The sequence below is a fragment of the Fistularia commersonii genome, chromosome 12 (genome assembly GCF_037954325.1).
Source record: "Fistularia commersonii isolate RoL2024-O1a breed Wild chromosome 12, RoL_Fcom_v1.0, whole genome shotgun sequence".
Classification (NCBI taxonomy): Eukaryota; Metazoa; Chordata; class Actinopteri; order Syngnathiformes; family Fistulariidae; genus Fistularia; species Fistularia commersonii.
This window is the reverse complement of record NC_141295.1, coordinates 17,075,061-17,095,582: the sequence shown is the minus strand read 5'-3', so window position 1 is coordinate 17,095,582 and position 20,522 is coordinate 17,075,061. Positions and strand designations below refer to the sequence as shown.

The 20,522-nt window shown below is 45.8% G+C and overlaps 1 protein-coding gene across 2 annotated transcripts; it reads left to right on the top strand.

Moving 5' to 3' along the window:
- Positions 1-486: 486 nt before the first annotated feature.
- On the top strand, positions 487-20,196 carry stox2a (storkhead box 2a). Of its 2 annotated transcripts, none has more exons than XM_086157449.1 (4): positions 487-973; positions 9,445-9,597; positions 14,237-16,856; positions 19,365-20,196. In XM_086157449.1, the coding sequence occupies exons 1-4, from the start codon at positions 619-621 to the stop codon at positions 19,564-19,566; spliced, it is 3,330 nt and encodes a 1,109-aa protein (XP_086013575.1). In that variant the 5' UTR covers positions 487-618; the 3' UTR covers positions 19,567-20,196. The 2 variants fall into 2 exon arrangements, with proteins under 2 accessions (XP_086013575.1, XP_086013577.1); XM_086157451.1 differs by lacking the exon at positions 487-973 and adding an exon at positions 6,694-7,869.
- Positions 20,197-20,522: the final 326 nt, after the last annotated feature.

Here is a 20,522-nt window from a genome sequence, read left to right as displayed (position 1 = left end):
GATCGATCCCACAATTTCCTCCGAGAAAATAATTTTTGGCCAACAAAAGTTGACCTGAGCAGGATGATTTAGAGGTTAATAAAGTATTTCTCCTGCTTGCTTCTATTAAATATTCCACCCTTTTGAAAGGTGTTAAGTGACTTGAAGAAGTTTTTTGGCCACGATATATACTTTCATCGCTAGATGGCAATAGATTCCTGAAAGTGTTTCATTTGAATGAATCGTATTGGATTTGTCGTTGTTTATTTTCTATTTGTGTCGGGAGAGAGTGGGAGTTTTACGAGGCGAACTTGAACGCAGCACAAGCAAAGGGTGGGAGGGCGTTTCTCGTCGCTTACTATTTTTTCCCGCTTTGTGCACGGAGCACCTGCGCGTCAAACTTTTTCCCACGTCGTGCACACACACACACACACACACACACACGCATAGGGAGAGAGAGAGAGAGGCGCGCTTCTTTGCAGAGGAGCCTGCAGAGCTGCACTTGGAGAAAGAAAAGTGTGTGTGTGAACTCATGCACACTTCTTTTAAAGACCATTCGGGTGAGAGGAGTGTTTTCATTTTTGTGAATCCGGGTTCACACACACACACACACACACCGAGTGAGCCCTGCCGCGGGGAATGGAGAAGCTCTTGCGGATCACCCCGCACTCCCTGGCCCTGGTGTTGTCCCGGCTGTGCGCGGAGGATGGGGAGGGCCGGTCCCCGCCGTCCGCGTCGTCTTTGCACGCCGAGTTTTCCGCCACGTTCCCGCATCACGTCGGCTACGAGGTGTTCGCCAGTTTCAAGGCCACCAACATGCAGCACTTCTGGAACCGGCCGCTGACCCACGCCCTGGCCCAGGTCTTCTTCCTGGGCTGGATAGACGAGCATGTTCTGCTGATCCAGGGGAAGGAGGACCATCTCCAGGTGCTGCGGAACGGCTGGACCAGGAGGACACTCAAACCCCCTCAGGGCTTCCACATCCAGGGCATAGGTGTGTATGGACCCTACCTTTATTTTGGAAGAACCAACATGGACTTTCACATTGTTTCTGCGCTCGGTTGTGGTATTGCTCAACATGCAGGGAGGAATTTAGGGATTTCACATCGTCCGGAAGGTTCGCTGAATCCCAACATATCTCGGCGCGGCCTCGGACCGGGACGTCTGAGACCTACCGGCTCCTGCAGATTTTAGGAAACCTTGAAAGTAAAAAGTGTAATTATTCTGTTTAAACAAAACGGTTGACTCAGATTTGTGTTTTTTTTTTTTTTGTCTGCTGATGAGGTGTACTTTGATAATCCCATGTTTGGGAAATTGGTTTGCAACAGCAGCAAGACCTACAGGACAAAACAAGCTAAGAATGTTGAAAAATAAACTCTGAAGTGTAAGAGTGCATAGTGTGATCTAAAGAAAAGTCTCTCCATATTTACAATTATACAAGAATAAATAATGTGCAAGGTGGCAACGTGATGTAGCACCGTAACTGATTAGCGCGAGTTATTGCTGGTCAGGGACGGACAACGGTTTCTTAAACGTGGTGTTTCTTATGTGTGTTTTAACCTTACACACACGTGGACGTCTCCCTCTTTTCGTGATTGTGCGACGGCTAAATCTGTAAAAGCCAGAAGATCCCCGATTCGGTTACCGGGTGGAGCGTCCGCTCTCTCCCTGCGTTTCCTCCGGGTTCTCCGGTTTCCTCCCGCGGTCGGAAAACACGCCGGAGGCTCAATGGAGGCCCTAAATCGTCCGGACGTGTGAATGGTTTTGTCTCTTTGTGACGCGTGAATGAATGAACCATGTTTCGATAGATGCTCCGACCTTGCCAGATTGTTTTTTTTTGGCCAAAAAAAAAAGCCAAACATCAGGTTCCAGCGTCTCCTACCCAAGCCTTGGAAGTGACTCGGCGTGAACTCTGCGCTCCGCCGCCGTCTCACCCCTCATTCAACCGTGACCTTTGTTACTCTTTCTCCCCCCCCCCCTTGAAGTGTCTCTATTTGTGTGATGTAAATTCCTCTCTGACTGATTTACCTCCCCTCTGCGGCTCCTCAGAGCTCCGACGCTTTTCCCGTGTCCGCTTTTTTACGCCGCCTTTATCCCGTGAAAGCTTTTGATCGACGCCCGGCCCAATAAAACTCGGATTTTTAGTCATTTTGATTTAGCGGCCGCCGCTCGGTTTCCCCTTCCTCCCTCCGCTGCTTCGTGCCAAACGGAGTTACTCATCGAGACAAAAGGCCCCGGACGGTTTCCAGGCCGTTCCCGTTCTCCGAGTCATCATCTTTGGGTAACGCTCGTATGTGCCGGGACGGGTCTGGATGGTCTCGTCTAAGAACGCTGATAAAAGCGCTGCAGGGATTTAGCAGGCGATAGAAGAAGACGTAAACCTTAAGAGTGAATTTTCTTCTGATAACACTTTAAAAAGTATGAATAATGGGAGTGACGTTGACAAATTATTGTCAAATGCCGCTCAGAAATTACCGTATCAAGACTGGGAGGACTGGAAACATTCATTCTTGATATTAAAATATATATTTTTTCCACATTTATCTCCTCTAATGTATCACCTTTTTGCTTAAGAAACACTACAGGGAGTAAAATAAGTGTGTCAATATAAACAACTTGTGGAAATGTATGAGAAACAACCCGAGGGTTTAGAAGAAGTTCCTTAAAATGACTTTTCTGTTATCAGATCTTAAAAAGCTCTAATATTCCCGATGTTTGCTGGGAGTCCAAAGGTCGCTCCGAGATGGATCCCGCCGCGTAATTCCTCTTTTCGGGAGGCGGGGCCGCGCTGACAGCGGCGAAACAAACGCCGATAAGTGCTGGAATGTTGGTCCGAGCTAATAACTCACCAGACCCGGTAATGCTTAAACCAACACGGCGCCAGATGTGTTCTCCAACACTTCCACCTGATTCCTCCTAATCCGGGGAGGATAAAACCGCAGAGGTTCAGGGTCAACGAGGAGAATCGGTCGGGTGGTTATTTTGAGAGCGCGGCGTGCCGATCGCCGATTCCTCTTGTCAATGCAAACACCCTGGTTTAACAGGAACCTCTTGTTTAATGCGTTTTAACATTTTTTTTCTCTCTTTATTGTCACCTAAACCACATACAAATCACCATAAGTCACCATTGCATCTTGTATTTGCAAGTGTTATTTGCACTCCCTATGTCCTCTATTGTAAGTCGCTTTGGATAAAAGCGTCTGCCAAATGTAATGTAATGTAAGTCAGACGTAAAAACCTGTTTTATTTTTAGTTCTTTTTTTTACAACAAATGCACACAAACCAATGAAATGCACTAGGGATTTCTATTTACCCTCCTCTTGTTGGTGTTTTAGTGAGCGCCCCCGTAGCTCGTTCTATCATAATTTATTCTTTTTTTTTTAAACACGTGTCAAGTGTTTTCCAAGTTGTTGTGAGAACTTAAAGTCTCAAAACGAGAAAGAAAACGATTGCACGGGAAAACAATTCAGAGAGTAGTTTGCGGTCGCTGTTATTTTGTTTTTCAACTCCGATGTGGCTTTTTGAGCGTTTGCCCGCCGCGGCTTGATGTAAAGCAGATTATCCCCCGAAGGTTCCCTGAGAACGTCTGATTAGGATTGAAAAACACAACAGGATTAATTCCGTTTTGACAAAAGTCCTGGATTGCAGCTGAGTTATAGTTATTTACGCCCCCTCCGAATATTATTGACAAGACCATCTGATAGACCGGGTGACTTTGCATCCGCCCGCGGGGCAAAAAACAATGGTGTGGGAGGAGTGCGTGCTCTCGAAGGAAGGAAAAGTGGAGCATTTGTTCGGGAAAACGCGGTTGCCCTGCGTCGCCGATCCCCCCGTTGGAAGGAAAGGGAGGGTCCCGGCAGCAGAGAATTGAGGGAAGTGTTCGACACGGCAGAAAAACTAGCCGTGATGTATCTAGATGTCAGATCAGGATGTGGTGGGAAGTCTCCACTGGAGGGCAGAGCGCCGGCAGAAATCACTCGGAGGAGGTTGTAATCCGCCGCGGTTCCTTTTAAGATGAGAGTAAACGTTCACTTTGCATGCAGATAAAGCAAAGGAAACGTTGACCTGTGTTTACCATGTCAATCTCAAATTACCGTAATATCCGGACCATACCATAAGCCGCACCGGCTAGCCGGTCGCTATCTCGGGCTTCCTCCGCTAAAACCGTTAAAGTCGTCTTCTTCGGTGTCGGAGTTGAACGGACTCGGAATTTCCCGGTCATTCCATCGGTCCGACGTGACGAGGATAAACGTTTTAGCGGCGCGAAGCTCGTTAGCGCCCCCCACCCCAAAAAAAAAAGTCCATATATTACCCGCATCGTTGTTTACGTGGGAAAAAAAAGTCGCGGCTTATCGTCCGGAAATTACGCTAGTCTTTGTAAAGAAAGGAATGAAATTCGTCTTCGGTTGCTCCCCTCCAGGTTCCTCCCACGGTCCAAAAAAACAAGCAGCGACATGCATCAATGGAGACACTAAATTGCCCAGACGTGTGAATGAGGGGGTGAACGGTCGTATGTCTCTATATGCGCCCCTGGAATTGTCAAGGGTGAAGCGCCGCCTCTCGCCCAATGACAGCTTGGATAGGCTTCGACCCCTCTTGACCCCCCCCGAATGAATGCTTTCCGTCAGTTTTGTCAAAACATACGCTGGAATAAGTTGAGCGCAGTGCAGTAAATGCGAGGTAAACGTGCACAAATGCGAGCGCGACTCCCGTGAGTCTGTGGCAGCTCCAGGTGATAACACGCACCTATAGAGAGCGTACGATAATCTGCTACTGCATTAGTTTACACTCCATAAAACGGTGGCGTGACAAGCGGGAGACACTCCCACTTTTCAGTTTGACTCCCCAATTCCTGTTATTTGATATGAGGAGTAAAAATCTATAATGCAAAGCCGTGTAATTCAATAAAACCCGCTTTGTTAACGTGACGTGGAAGTGCATTACGCAGGGGGAACCAGGCGAGCACAACTGACCCTAATATCAGCTCACGGCCTTGTCGGAGTCTTTTCTGCCCTTTATCTGCAACGATGGGAACTTTTTTATGCGCATTTTTTTTAAAGATTTTGCAAAAAAAAGATCATTTCCGTCTGAGGGTTTGTATCTCCTTCACAAGTATTATATTGTGTGTTTTCTTCATGAGGGCTAAAGTGATGAAATATTCTTATATTAAATGTATATAAGCATCCACAAAAATACAATTAGTTAGAATATACCGTTTTTATATTGAGATATTTATTTGCTTTCTGCGATTGACATTTTTCTCATCACTTTAGAATCCATCAATTTTTTTTAAGATGTTTTTATCATTTTTATCACTTTTGTAGAACTTAGATAAATAAGCTTAAAGTGATGCCCAAAATTATTCTCATCTAAGAAGAATGAATCTTTGCTATTAAATTATTATCATTATTATTTTTACAATTAATTCAATAGGAAAAAAAATTACTTTTTGATAATAGATGAATGGATCACAAGCAGTCAGCTTTTTCCCTGCGAGCGCCGCTCCTTCCCCCCCGCGTCTCTCCGTGCACGAGGGTTCACTTTCCCCGCCGCCGCTCCGCAGCCGTCAGAACTTCTGATTTCTTTGAGGGATCTCGTGTTTTTTCGGCGGCGACGAAGGATGTTCAGACCTCGTCTGCGCCACGTCTGTCTGCTCTCCTATCTCGGGGCGACTGGCACTTTAAGTGGACGGCACTCAAAGGTAACAGCTATGAGATCATCGGCTTGCGTCGTCATGGCAACAAAGGCTGTTGCAGCACTACTGAGAAATAAAATGGCTGGCGTGGTGTCGCCCCCCCCCACCCCCCCCCCCCCAACCTCGCAAACCGCCGCCACCTTTTCCTCACCCCTCCCTCCCTTCCTCTCCTCTTTCTCTTTAGTATCAGTGAACTGGAGCAGATTAGTTGTGACACCCCAACCCCTTCCCCTCCGCCCGTCTTGCCCCCTAACTTGCGCCGGCCCTCCCGACCGTCCGTGCACACTTCTTTCATGTGAGTCAGCAACTCGCAACTCCGAGGAGGGGCCGGGCCGCGTCCACGCCGGACGCCCGTGAAGGAGATGCTCAAATTCCGGCGCGGTTCCCCAATCGGGGAAAGGCCGACGGGGGCGTCGTCGGCCGCGCTTCTCGTTGGTTTAGCATTCGCGAGTTGTCGGCTTCGGCTTCCTACGGTCGGGCGAGGCATGAAAAAGACGGGGAGGAGGTGATGGTGGTGATCGCAGGGGCCTCCTCGTCCTCTGAGCGCAGCGAGGCTGATGTGAGGGAACCAGAGGGTGAAGCAGGGTGAAGATGGAAATGTGTTGCCAAAGGCTCAGGGCTTTAACCCCGGACATCGTCTGAGGGCTGAATAATTTAGCTCGTGCACGTGTGTGTGTGTGCGCGCGTGTGTGTGTGTGTGTGTGTGTGTCTTTTGAGCTGTTGATATTTGCTCTCCCCTCTGCCTTATGCACATCTCTCTCTCTCTCTCCTCCTCCCCTCCCCTCAGCCTCAATCACCCAGACACAGACGCATGCATGCTCACGCAGAATCACGCGCAGCAGGCGGATGCGCGCATACACACTCTCCCTCACACACACACACACACACACACACACACACACATATTCACACACCCTTCCTGGAGGTGCTGGGAGCAGCTGCAGCATTAGCGTTGAAAGAGATTTGCCGTTGACTGGAGTTTGCATCCCTCCCTCCCCCCCCCACCCCCGTTAATGAATGGATGCTACGGCGGTCGGCTCGGGAGCTCCTTCCGTTGGATTGCAGGGAACGGTGGATATCTATTCTTGAATTTATTTATTTATTTGTATGCTCTCCATTTTTTTCTCCCCACCCTCTCCCGGCGTGCTGTTGTCGAAAGGACGATGGGGTCTTGCGCTTGATCGGATAAAGATGGAGGTGAATATGACATCTCCGATACTTGGCATACTGTTGAGGTTTCACTGCCCGCTGGGGTGAATGGAGCTTTTATTTCATTTTTTTTTTTTTTCAAGTGAGCTCTTTTGTTTTCCGGGGAAGCGACCGAGCGCTCCTGTGGTGAATCGAGCTATTGTCGAAGACCGGGCCTCTTAAGCTCCGCATCTCTGACCGTCCGCCCGCCTTCCCTCCCCCGTTACTTTTTACTCGGAAGGAAGGAGCCGGCGGATCCCCGAACCTCCGCTGAAATCTCTCCTTACTGTCCTCCTCGCCTCCGATGCCCCATTTCCCTCATCTCTACCCCTGCCCCCCCACCTCTCTCCTACTCCCTCCTCCCACATCAGAGTGGCTACGTAATGTGCCTCCCTACGCATGCAAATGGGGATGCTACAAATGGTGTCTGGGTCTGAAGCCGATGAAAGGGTGATGCCTCGCGCAATCACCTGCACCTCCGCCGCCGCCGCTGCAATCGCTCCACATCAGCCGGGGAGAGCCCAGCAGCCGATGACAACCACCCGCAGCGCGAACGGAGTCGTTTGTAGCTCACTCGTGGATGTAAATGAGACGTGCGTGTGTGTGTAAAGGTGCACACTGGTTCCTGCCATGTCTGGTGTGTGATCGCTCTAGCGGGACGTTCTTACCGATGCGGGGGAGGCACTGAGCCTGAGGTTGGTCGACCTCCCCCTGCACCCCCTTCCCCGCCTCCCTCCCTCCCTCCCTCCCTCCCCCCCCCCCCCTCCTACACCACCACCTTATCCCAGAAACCCCCGGGGGCGAGGGCCACCTGGTAAAAGGGGTCACGATGAAGAAGAACCGTAGCGGCAATCTGCGGCGGGCCTGGCCCAGCTCGGAGCTCGCCGAACGCCCACTGGAGCACAATCTCTCTCGTAGCGAGAAAGACATCCGTGTGCAGAAACAGCATCTTCCTCCCCCCCCTGCTCCTCATTTCTCTCCGTCCCCTCCAAGCTATCGTGCACCAGGTGAGTCTGACACTCCCAGCGCCTGTAAAATCCATCCTCCACACAGCTGCTTAGATTTTGGGGCGAAGGGGAGACGGGATTTTTTTTACATTTTTTTTTTTTTTTTTTTTTTTTTTCCCTCCACTCCTTTACAACATGTGGTCAAGAGGTGCACTTCTCCAGTGTATCTGGATGTGTCATAAAAAAAAAAAAAGGGAAATAGAAAAATATTTTCGCTTTATTTTTATTTAATGTCTCATCTCCTCTAGGCTTTTGTTACATTTCATTGAAACCACTGGGTCCAAATGTCTGTCGGAATATGTTTGTAACAAACCTCTCCTCACCCTTCTTCATATATAAAGACCCCACCGATATAAAATAGACAGCGATAAACCAAAAAAAAAAGAAAATGACAGCGACGCTTCCCGGTATAAACGCATACCATCTTTCTTTTTAATCATTTATATCATTTCTAGTCATTCAAAGGAGGCCGGTAGCGTCGGTTCGATCACCTTTGCCCTAAATTTCGTCAGGGACGATCTGGTCGGAGGATAACCCGAGCGCTTCGCGCCTCTCACGAGAATCTCCATAACCGTAAAACACCCAAACACTTCAGTCTCTTTTATCGTTTTTTTTCCTCGTTTTCTTCTCAGGGTCGGTTCTTTTTCACGATTTTGAGAACGGCTGCCGTTTCCCGGCTTTTCTCCCGTTCACCGGAATAAACGGACTCGAGCCATGTGAAGCCACATAAAGCTTTGGGCGGCCGCGATACTAAGCAGAGATAACGTCATCGTGTTGCCTGACCGACCGACCGACCGTCCGTCCGAGTGTCGGCTCACCGTTCCCGGTGGCCGGCGTGGGGGGGAAAGAGCAGGAAATACCGGTTAAAACTTTTCATAATCACACACTAATGATTTCTGGGTGACCTGAGGAGGCCGCGGGCAGTGACCTGCGCATGAAATCGTCCCTGCGTGTTTTTTTTTTTTTTTTTTTTTTTGGGGAGGGTTCATTTGGCGCGATCGCTCGCAGGACGGATCCGGTTTGTTCCTTTCCAGCCTTCCGGGACAGCAGATGTTTGCTCTAAGAGGGACGGACCGGCCGCCCGGTTGAAGGATGATCTCGCTATTCCCAAAGCCGTGTCGCCGACGGCCAAAGTAGCTTATAATTCAACAAAGGCCGGCTTTTTACCGTGGTGCCACATCTGGGTGAAATTTTCTAATATTTAATAGACGTCGCCTTTTTATCCGATGAAAAACCCCAGTGATCGTGCAGGCTCTTTTTTTTTTTTCTTCTTTCCCTCCCTCCCTCTCCCTCTCTCTCTCCCTCTCTCTGTGACGTGATGTGAATTAAATAACAAAGGTGGGAAGATTCAGGTGATCTCATGTCACAGTTGCTGCAGCAGCCGCCTCGCTATGCTAACTTGCCGGAAAACAGAGAGGAATTAGAGGCTCGGGAAGCACAGGGAGGAGGGGTGGAGCCGTTCCAGGCTAACTGCTGCTGTTTGACCATTACGTCATACTTTCACACGCTGCGCCTGCCGTTCATTCATAATCTAACGGCGGTGCCGATGCATTCTCCTCCTCTCCCCTCCTGCAGGTGACGTGTCTCCCATCAGTATGTCGCCCATCAGTCAGTCACAGTTCATCCCGCTGGGGGAGATCCTGTGTCTGGCCATCTCTGCTATGAACTCTGCCCACAAGCCCGTCAACCAGGAGGCTCTGGTGGAGCATCTCACTGCCAGCTTCCCAGGTACGAACCTCAGCCTCCGGCCCCGGGCAAGCATGCGGAGGCTGCCCGTTTTTCACCGGATTTGCAAAAGAGGGGGAACGGGAACAGTTGTTTAAAGAATGATTCGCATTGAAAGAATTCTTTCGATTTTTCACTCTCTTGCGACGATGCTTGATTGACACCGAGGCCGAATAAGTCCCGTCCCTGAAAACGATTTAAATGTTACTGTAAATGTACAATTAAGGGTGGCAAAGTCTTTGGAGAGGAGGATCTTTGGAGAACTGGAATGGTTGCAGGTTCAGGGGCGGCGTGGCGCCGCTGATTCATCCATGATGGATGAAATGCAGAGAAAAATTTAAAAAAAAAAAATGGAATCAAATTAAAATAAAAAATAGAAAAAATAAAATACAAATCTGAGACAGACTCCTGACTGCATAGATCAGGGGTCTCACACTCGCAGGCCGATTGGGGCCCTCGGAACAATATTTTGTGGCCTCAAATCTTTGTGTTTAGTGTTTTTCTCACATGCATCTGGGGGTTTTATGCAGTGGGTTTAAAGAAAAAAAGGGAAAGGAAAAAATGAAAAAATAACTTTGCAATGTATTTTTTTGCTTCAAAATTTGAAAACAAAATGATTTTTTGACAGAAAAAAAACATCTAGTGACATTGTTAAAACGATGTTTTCTTTTCTTATTTCTATAAAAAACACAAAAACCATGGCAAAAAAAAAAAACGGGCAAAATTCAAAAGATTGAATAACCAGAATAGCCACCATTAGCCTTGTTAACATTATATCTCCTCTTATACAATAGATTTTCTAATAAATTCTAGTGGCAAATTTTCCCACAGTGACAAGATTTTCTCTTAACTCAATATTTTTAGGGTGTAATGTCATCAGTTCCTTTTTAATATTAATTCGTCATGTATTTTTTTAGAGGAACAGTTCAGTACATATAAAGATTTTTTATCATTTACCTGTTCCTTTAAAACAAAGGAAAAATTTGGACTTAGTGTTACTTCGAGGTAATGATTTTACTGGTCCGGCCCTCGGACCAGAATGAGTTTGACACCCCTGGTATAGATGATGAATGCATCGACGTACACGTGAAGTGCATATACGCTAGTTCACATTAGAACCGTCCAGGTATATTTCTTATCATAAGAATCGTGTATTTGTATTTCACCTGAGCTGGATGTTCATGGCGTGAATGCAGGTTGATGGAACAAAACTGCAAAGCTTATTCTAAATTAGTGCCGTTCTCATTTGGCAGCCACGTGTTTCCATCAGCGAGGGTGGAGAACTCGGAGTTAACCCGAAAATTTCATTACAATCTGTAAGATCTGCTAGAACGCGTAAAGGCGCAATACGTTTTTTAATGTATATCAACATACACACACGTAACTTGAATGTCCGAGTTTGTTTTTCTTTCTGGCTCTTCTTGTATTTGCCGCTTGCCTGAATTGCTTTGTTGACTTTTGGGGAACCGGGTCGTCCGGGTGTTTTTAAAACGCTCCCTGATAGAAAGCAGTTGAAATCTAAATTTAAATAGCTTTTGCGTCACTGCAAAAGCACAGAGGCCTACTCAGTGTTCTGGAAATAAGATCAGCTGACATGGAGGCAGCGCTGAAAACTCCTCGCCCAGGAAAACTAACAAAGTGTAATAGAATTTGTGAATCTCTTGATCCCTCTTTGTGAGCTCTCAAGATATTTGACTCGGTCTCGGTGATTTAAAAAAAAAAAAAAATTTTTTTAAAAGACCCGCCATCATGTCCAGGACGCGTTCATTATCCACACGGTTTTTGCCGCCCTCGTGGTCACGAGGGAGCAGGAGGTGATTGGTCGAGAGCCGGTTCACACACATAGAGACGTACATTTACGCTCTCATTCGCACTTTCGGACAATTTCGAGCAGGGGTCTCAGACTCGCGGCCATCGGAATAATATTTTGTGGCCCTCTGCCTGAAATCAAAACTTTGTGTTAGTTTTTTCCTCACATATATCTGTTTTTTTTTTTTTTTCAAGTGGGTTTCCAAAAAAAAAAAAAAAAACAGGCAAGGAAAAAATGAATTTTGCAATGTATTTTTTTTGTTTCAAAATTTGAAAACAAATTGATTTTTTGGTGGAACAAACGTCTAGTGACATTGTTGAAATTATGTTTTCTTTTCTTATTTCTATAAATACCACAAAAACAATAGCAAAAAAAAAAAAAAAAAAAAAAAAGGCGCAAAATTAAAAAGATTGATTGAATAACCGGAGTAGCCACCATTAGCCTTGTAAACATTATACCTCCTTCTATACAATCAATTTTCTAATAAATTCTAGTGGCTAATTTTCCCACAGTGATGAGATTTTCTCTTTTAAGTCAATATATTTAGGGTGTAATTTCATCAATTCATTTATAATATTAACTCGTCATGTATTTTCTAGAGGAACAGTTCATTACATATAAAGATTTTATATAATTTACCGGTTTACCTCTTTTACACTGAAACCAAAATTGAAAACAAAATGATTTTTTGATGCAAAAAAAAAAATGTCTAGTGACATTGTTAAAACGATCTTTTCCACAAAAACAGTAGCAAAAAAAAAAAAAACAGGCAAAATAAAAAAGATTAATTTAATATCCAGAATAGCCTTGTAAACATTATACCTCCTCCTCTACATGCTACCAATCAATTTTCTAATAAATTCTAATGGCAAATTTTCCCACAGGGACAAAATGTTCTCTTTTAACTCAACAATATCTTCAGGCACCAATTTCATCAATTCTGATGTATTTTTTGTTTTGTTTTTCTTAAAGCTACTATATATCTTGATTTGTGATTTCCAAAACTGATCCTCCTGTTTTTCCCTTAATGGAGTGATCTAGAAGCGAAGTTTAACACGTAAAAGCGGTATTTATGTTTCCACGCTAAACGTGAGTCATATTCACGATCGCTTAACGCGAGGACTCGTATCCTGCTTCAAAGTTAGATCCGAGGTAAGTTCAGACAAACGATTCCTTCTATTAAAATGATGAGCGTGGAAAGTAAAACCGACAAATTCAGACATGCAGCAGGGAGCTCTTATGTCCAACGGGAGGGAAAAAAAAAAAAGAAACTGCAAGCGAAGGTGGAATTGGAGATGATTGAGCCTCATTTTAAGCAAAATAAATCAAACTCAGGTCCATGTGACATTAAAGTGCACGTAAAATACATATGATATTTAGCTTTCGAACACAAAGGGGGCAGATTTAACCGTTTTGAAGCCACATTTACTGGGAAGTATGTTTTCCAAGTCATCTTTACTACAGAACTTAAAGCTTGCATCAGGTCCAACACATGGATGATGTAACGCCAGGCAACCCACGGCAGGGTTTTCCCCGCCTATCCGACTCCCAGTCTGGCCGGCTTTGCTTTTCTGGGCGCCACCTTTTGTTCGTAATTCACATTTTGAGTTCATTCCTGTGTCAAAATAATAAGTACCTTTCCTCACGACTTTTTATGTTATCCTCCTGTTGCTTGGCGTTCGATGTTTGAATCCCCGTGGCTGCTTTTGCTTTATTTGCCAGCGCTAAATACAAAAACATACCTCTCTAGTCTTTACTAACAAAGGCTACGAACGGGGAGTCGCAATTATTACCGATGTAGGAACGTATTTCGATCTTGAGAGGCGTGAAATGTCCTTGAAACTGCTTTTGTACTGCAGTTTTTCTCAAAAAAAAAAATTGTATTTCTTGGCATCTGAACTCCCAATGCGGGTAAATCTCACATTGTCGCCACATAACGATATGAAGTTTGTCACAAACAATGAAATGCAAGTGAAATTCAAAACGTGAGGTTTGTTCGGCTATGATCGGCGTTAACCATAGATGGCGCCTTGGATGAAACTGCCTGCTGGAAACCATCATCTTCTTACTCCGGCCCTGTTTAAGAAAACAAATGGGGAAAAATTGTCCTCATCACAGCTCCGTTCAGATGTAGGGTTCAGGAAGGAATATATATGTGGATGTATTTAGCTAAATCATTGCGAAATGTAAATAGGATGAGTCATTTTTCCGTACATCTATACATACATTTATAAAAGCACAATTGTATATTTTCAAACTGGACTTTAACTTGTCATCGGACTATTTGATTTTTTATTTTTTATTTTTTTTTCTATTTATGACTCAACGCTGTTCATGCTGGTTTTTACATACCTGTCAGACACTTCCGGAGCATTCTTTTGCGATTTGAAATCCACAAGAATGTGGAGATATAATGGCAATAATTCAAAATATCTTCCTTTCGCATCTATCATTTTACTCTTCATTCCCTTTCAATGTGATATACCTTCTTTAACCCACTTTCTAGTGTTTCCAAATGTCATAATTCTTATTTGACTGTGTTCCATATTGCAGCCTTCAAAAAGTATTATATTTATGTTCTCCAGGGGGACACCACAAACTATATTTGCTACTTGTGAAGTTCAAGATATGTTGCAAAGTCACTTTTTAATTGATTCAATTGTTTCATTTCAGCTCCATTTTTAAAAATTTTTTTTTTAGCAGTCGGTCACACGGAGTTACAGACACTTGATGTTCAGGATTTTTTTTTTTTTTTTTTTCAACTGTGTTTCAACTGCCTCAAGAAGTTTTCTTAACCCTAGTTTGGACTTTGTCCGAAATGTGTGTCTGCAGGTGTGCCTACACCCAGCTTGGAGGTTCTGCGACATACACTGAACATGCTGGTGCGAGAGAGGAAGATCTACCCGACTCCAGAGGGCTACTTCATTGTCACCCCCCAGACCTACTATATCACTCCGTCCCTCATACGAACCAACAACAAGTGGTATCACCTTGATGATCGGCTGTCAGAGCGCCAACCGCAGCAGCAACAACAACAACAACAACAACAACAACAACAACAACAGCAGCAGCAACAGCAGCAGCAGCAACAACAACAACAACAACAACAACAACAACAACAGCAGCAGCAGCAACCTCAGCAATGCACTTCGCCTCAGTCTGGCAACGCCACACCGTCCACACCTGGCTGCTTGAGAGAGAGGCCGGCGCGCAAGAATCATAACGACTCATTTAATTCCTATCGTGAAGACCCATCCAGACTTCATGCCTCTGCGCTCCAAAGTAAATCGCCAAAGGAGCACAAGGGGGATTCCCTTCAAAGTAAGCCTACCAAGGACCACAGTACCGGAGAACCTCCGCCGAACGCGCCATCCAAGGAGCACCGAGGAGAACCGCCGTCGTACCCTTACCCCCCGCTTTCCACGTCCCCACCTGTCCAACAAGCACCGCCTCAAGATCCAGCTGAGAAGAGCAAAGGCATCACTTCTTTCCCTTATAAAACTGACACTCTAACCAAAAAGAAAGAGGGAAGTGGTGGCGGCGGCGGATGTGGCGAGAAACAATCCAAAAGGTTCGGGCTCAGGCTCTTCAGACTGAGCTTCAAGAAGGACAAGATGAGGCAGTTGTCCACCTTCTCCGCCCAGTTCCCCCCGGAGGAGTGGCCTCTTCGCGACGAGGACGTGCCGACCACTCCCATCCCGCGCGAGGTGGAGATGGAGATCATCCGCCGAATAAACCCCGACCTGACAGTGGAGAATGTGGCGAGGCACACGGCGGTCATGAAGAGGCTGGAGGAAGAACGTACGCAGAAAAACAAGGCGAGCTCTTCAGCCCAGCACAGTGCGCGCAGCAGGAGGGGGCGGGGCCACAGGAGGGCGCCGCACGGTAAGTCTCGTTCACACAGCAAACCCCGAACTTCCAGGGGAGACCCGTCGGAGGGCTCGAACTGGGACCTCGTGTTCATGGAAAGGGATTACCGTTTCTTTAGTCACTCGCTCGTCCGCTCGCCCCGGGAGGCCATGTATACTTTGGAGCGTAGACGAAGTGGCGGCGCGACGTACCTCGTGCACAGCAACCCCAACATTACCGAGTCGTACTGCCCCGTCACCCCCGAGTGGGACGTGTCCGGGGAGCTGGCTAAGAGGAGAACGGAAATGCCTTTTCCCGAGCCCTCCCGGGGAACGTGCCAGTCCAGAGTGCAGAGAAGTCACAGTCATAATCAGGACAGGAAGTCGCGTCACGAGAGGTCAGATCAAGCGAAAGAACGCTCCCGGTCCATGGACAACTCTCTCAAGGGCCCTTCACTGGGAGCGCCGGAAGATTTCGAACCTAGTCTGGAGGAACGTAGTCATTACTACACCGACGACGGGACCCTGCGAGCCACACAGAAGTCCACCCACTACTCAAGGATCATGTTCTCTGCTGCTAAGTTCCACTCTGATTTTAATGTGCCTGATTTGGGGAAAGGGAGTTTGGACGAGTCGAGGATCCGGAGTACGATGGAGAGGAACAAGAGCAGAGATAGCTTGCCGACATACAATGAGCTAATGGGACTTTCGTCGAAGCCCTCAACAGATGAGTACTTCCAGTGCAATACGTCAAACGAAACAATCCTAACTGCCCCTTCGCCTCAGGCAAAATCAGAATATGACACATTAACCTCATCAGGGGGACTCCGAAAGGGCTCTCCGGCTGACCACCAAACGCCTCACCTCACTTCTCCTCACAAGATGGAGTACAAGGAGGACTTGTCGGCAGCAAAGGGACAGAACGGCTCGGTCCGCCTGACGCCAAGCCAGACGCCGGAGCCGGTTCAGAACGCCCGTTTGACGCCGCACCAACACAACGTAGATCCCGGAGGGGGAGGAGGCGGTATGGTAATCAAAAGGAAAGAGATCTTCAGCAAGGACACTTTGTTCAAACCTCCACATAATGCCTTGTCTACAGGCTATGTGGACAGCAGCTACACCAAGTCTGGCACATTGCGGAAAGCCTCACATGCCAAATCAACAGAGGCCCTAGACAATCCTGAGCCCCAGCAGCCTTCCAATTCAGCCACTTCCTCAGCGTCACCTGCGGTTTTACAGGGCTGCTTAGAGCCAACAGTCCCCTCGGCCTCCTTTGACTATTATAATGTATCAGATGATGAGGAGGAGGAAGAGGCAGAGGAGGACTCGCACAAAGAGTTGGCAACCGTAGAGGATAACAAAGACCACGGGGAAGGGGGCGGTAATGGTGGCGGGAACGGTGGCGGTGGCGGGGAGGGAACCATGCAGTGGCTACTGGAGCGGGAGAAGGACCACGATCTGCAGCGGAAACTGGAGACCAATTTGACCTTACTCAGCCCCAAGGAAACCGAGAACAGCAGCAGCCAGAAGTCAGCCCACTCTGCCCGTTTGGACAGCATGGACAGTAGCAGTGTCACAGTGGATAGTGGATTCAACTCCCCCAGGTATGTGCAACATTACAATGCATGTTGTCACCTGAGCCAACAAAGTCTGAATATGTTGAGTTTGCGGGCTTAACGGAAGTCAATGCCGATGTTGAGTCGCGATGCTTCTCACTGTGGAAACTCTGCCAAACACTTCATCCTAAAGGCACTCGTAGGGCCGTTGCCTCGGAAGCCCTACGTGCTTCTCATAGGGCAACCGCCCTTCAACCTAAGGTGCCTCAGACGGCAGGGAACATGTTAGATCTCCAAGTCATAGATTTCGCAATGGCTTCGCCCTCTTGCCCGTTGGGCTTCCGAATGACACCTCGCTCATTCATTCGTTAGCTATACCGCTTATCGTCCACTCGGGGTCACAGGGGCGCGGTACCCTATCCCAATTGCGACCCGGGACCGGTCGCGAGTCGAGAAAACCAACCGTTCACTGTCATTCACGCGTTTGGGCAATTTCGAGTCTCCGATGAACCAACCGCATGGGTTTTGGGATGAAACTGGAGAACCCAGAGGAAACCCACGGGGAGAACGTGGAGACTTGGCCCCCTGTCGGGATCGAACCAGCGACCTTCTTGCAGTGAGATGGAAGGTGCCACTCGGTGACATTTCAAAATGATTTAATTTCCGCATCGGCTAATGTTTAGACACAAAAAAAATAACTGGTTTCGAAAAATCATTGTTTGGGTGAATTTTGTTGACATTTTTTTTCCGGCTTAAAGCTACTTTAGGATTAGAGCGACACCTCAATCCATCACTGCAGAGCGAGAGGTTCAGGAACTAGCAAGTTGTTCTGTTAATATCTTCACATCAGCACTGACAGGAGCAGACAACTATATAGAGAGCAACGGAAGACTCGCGTCGTGTGGAATCCAAATGACAAAAAACAACTGAAACTATCGAAGGATGGAAATATTTAAAATAAAAACGGGACATTTCTAGATGTGAAACACCTGTGGTGACGAGCGTGTCGTAAGGACGGTTGCAAAAGCAAGATTTTTGTCACACAGAAAGACAACGTTGGCTTTGTGACATCAGGATGCGCATCAGGACACGATGAAATACGCTAGCGTTTATTTTTATACACGCTACGCTTTTGACCCTGAATGGCGTTTTTGAGCTCACTTGGAAAATGACGAGTATATTGAAAAACGCGTGGCGTGTGTGAAGAGTGCCCGTACGCCATTTGTTACGATGCCGTGACTGTTTCACGGGTGAACATTTCTGAAATACCAGGTAAGCGTCGCGATCAGGACGCTTTTGTTTTTTATCAGAATCTGCTGGTTGAGACAGTTGGTGTGATATAAATAATGCCTGGGAGTTTGGTGGCTCATTAACTGAGGGGGGAGTTTATTTTCAAAACAAGCCCTTTTTTTTTTTTTTTTCCTGTCCTCCATGGAGTTCTGTGCTCTCTTAGTCTTATACTGAATATTGGTGTAATCCCGAAAGAGTTGAGAAGTCAGGAGGAGTCGAGATGATCTGGATCTCGGAAAAGAAAAACCTATATTTTTCTGGCCAACAGCTGTCATTCCAAGTATCGTTAAAATCCCAACCCCAAAGTGTAAAAGATTAAAAATGTCAGAGACAAGTCCATCCTTACAGTTGAACCCCGAACATTGTTGATCTTTTTTTTTATCTCTCAATGCTAGATTTCCAATACCTCATTTGCACTGGATTTAGTGCTTTTTACATTTGGATGAGACGCCTATATAAAGTGAAAATCTGTTTGTTTGTTTTTTTTAATGCTAGATTTCCAATACCTCATTTGCACTGGATTTAGTGTTTTTTTTTTTTATACATTTGGATGAGACCCCTATATAAAGTGAAAATGTTTTTTTGTTTTTTTTCGATGCTAGATTTCCAATATCTCATCTGCACTGGATTTAGTGCTGTTTTACATTTGGATGAGACTCGTATATATAGTGAAAATCTTTTTTTTTTTTTTTTTGCAATGCCAGGTTTCCAATACCTCATCTGCACTGGATTTAGTGTTTTTTTACATTCGATTAGACTGATATATAAAGTGAAAATCTAATTTTTTTTTTTTTTTTCCGATACTAGATTTCCAATACCTTGTCTGCACTGGTTTTAGTGTTTTTTATATTTGGATTAGACTCATATATAAAGTGAGAATCTATTTTTTTGTCAATGCTAGATTTCCAATACCTCATCTGCCCTGGTTTTAGTGTTTTTTTTTTACATTTGGATTAGACTCATATATAAAGTGAAAATCAATTTTTTTTTTCAATGCTATATTTGCGATACCTTGTCTGCACTGGATTTAGTGTTTTTTTTTGTACATTTGAATGAGACTCATACAGTGATGATCTTAATTTTTTTTTTTTCTTCAATGCTAGATTTCCAATACCTCATCTACACTAGATTTAGTGCTGTTTTACATTTGGATTTGGATGAGACTCATATATAAATTGAAAATCTCATGTTTTTTTTGTTTTGTTTTTTTTTACAATATTTGGTTCAATACCACAGAAATGTAACGTTGTCCCATCTCTTGTGCAGGACACGTGAAAGCCTTGCGTCCAACACGTCCAGCATTGTGGAAAGCAATAGACGGCAGAATCCGGCGCTGAGCCCCGGCCACATCGGCACCAGTAGTATCGGACTGCCATTCAGCTTTCGTGCCATCCCAGAACCCCCCGCCACACAGCCTGAGAAACTCCAGAAGTCATCGAACTGCCTGGCCTCCATCACCAGCGTCTGACAGGCAGCACAGACTGGGACCGTAAAGGTGATGGAGGAGAGAAGAAGTGAGGTGTTTTCACCGTCTCCACCTCTCGCTTTCCACAACTAACATACACAGAAACACACATCCTCGGACGACCGAGATCCAATTTTACCGGGACTGTTACGAAAACAGGCATGGCTTCAAGAGACTGTTCCCACAGCTTAAAGAACTTTACTGCAAAAAAAGAAGAAAATACAGAATATCAGTATCAGTGTAGGTGATAAAACCCTACGAGAAGTACTTTGACTTTGGTTACATGGACTCTAGTTTGGCTTATATCAAGATTCTTGATTATTGGTATTGGAAAGTAGTAGACTATAGGATTCAAGTTACATTTGGAAATATCAAAAACTTTTTATATTACTTAACAATACATGTCCAACTAAATGTTCTCCTTTCTGAAATAGCGTCAGTTCTTCAGAACGACTCAATGTATCAGCACAATGTCAAAACATTAAAAGTTGACCCCGAGAACAACAAATGAAAGATATAAAAGCATAAATCAGTTCAGATTTGTGTACCGCAATGCAAATGATGTATGTATACTCGATACTTTTGATATCCTAATTATTATAATGGTGGTATTAAAGATGCTATGTGACCAAAGTTGTGTTTCGAAGCGCGCCTCCTCCACCTCGGTCTCCCCGCAGGAAAATCCGCGTTTTTATTCTCATCTCGTCTTCCTTTTGGAAAAGCGGACGCGCTCCCGGATTCTTTGACGACGCCAGAGCGGATACCGAAAAAACCCCAGGATCGTAATGCTGACTTTTTATGATATTTTTGACATTGAAACGATTTGCAGAAAGCTGTTTTTCTCTCGCATTTTGCTGCCGTAAAGATGCAAAAGCTGTACCCTTTTTCTAGAGGGATCCTGTGTTTGGATCACAGTTTCGGCACTTATTTCATTCCCGGTTACGTGGCTTTGAAAACTT

Coding starts and splice junctions, on each gene's coding strand:
- stox2a (XM_086157449.1), top strand. CDS start 619: ATGGAGAAGCTCTTGCGGATCACCCCGCACTCCCTGGCCCTGGTGTTG. Junction 974..9,444: donor CTTCCACATCCAGGGCATAG/GTGTGTATGGAC, acceptor CCCCTCCTGCAG/GTGACGTGTCTCCCATCAGT. Junction 9,598..14,236: donor TCTCACTGCCAGCTTCCCAG/GTACGAACCTCA, acceptor GTGTGTCTGCAG/GTGTGCCTACACCCAGCTTG.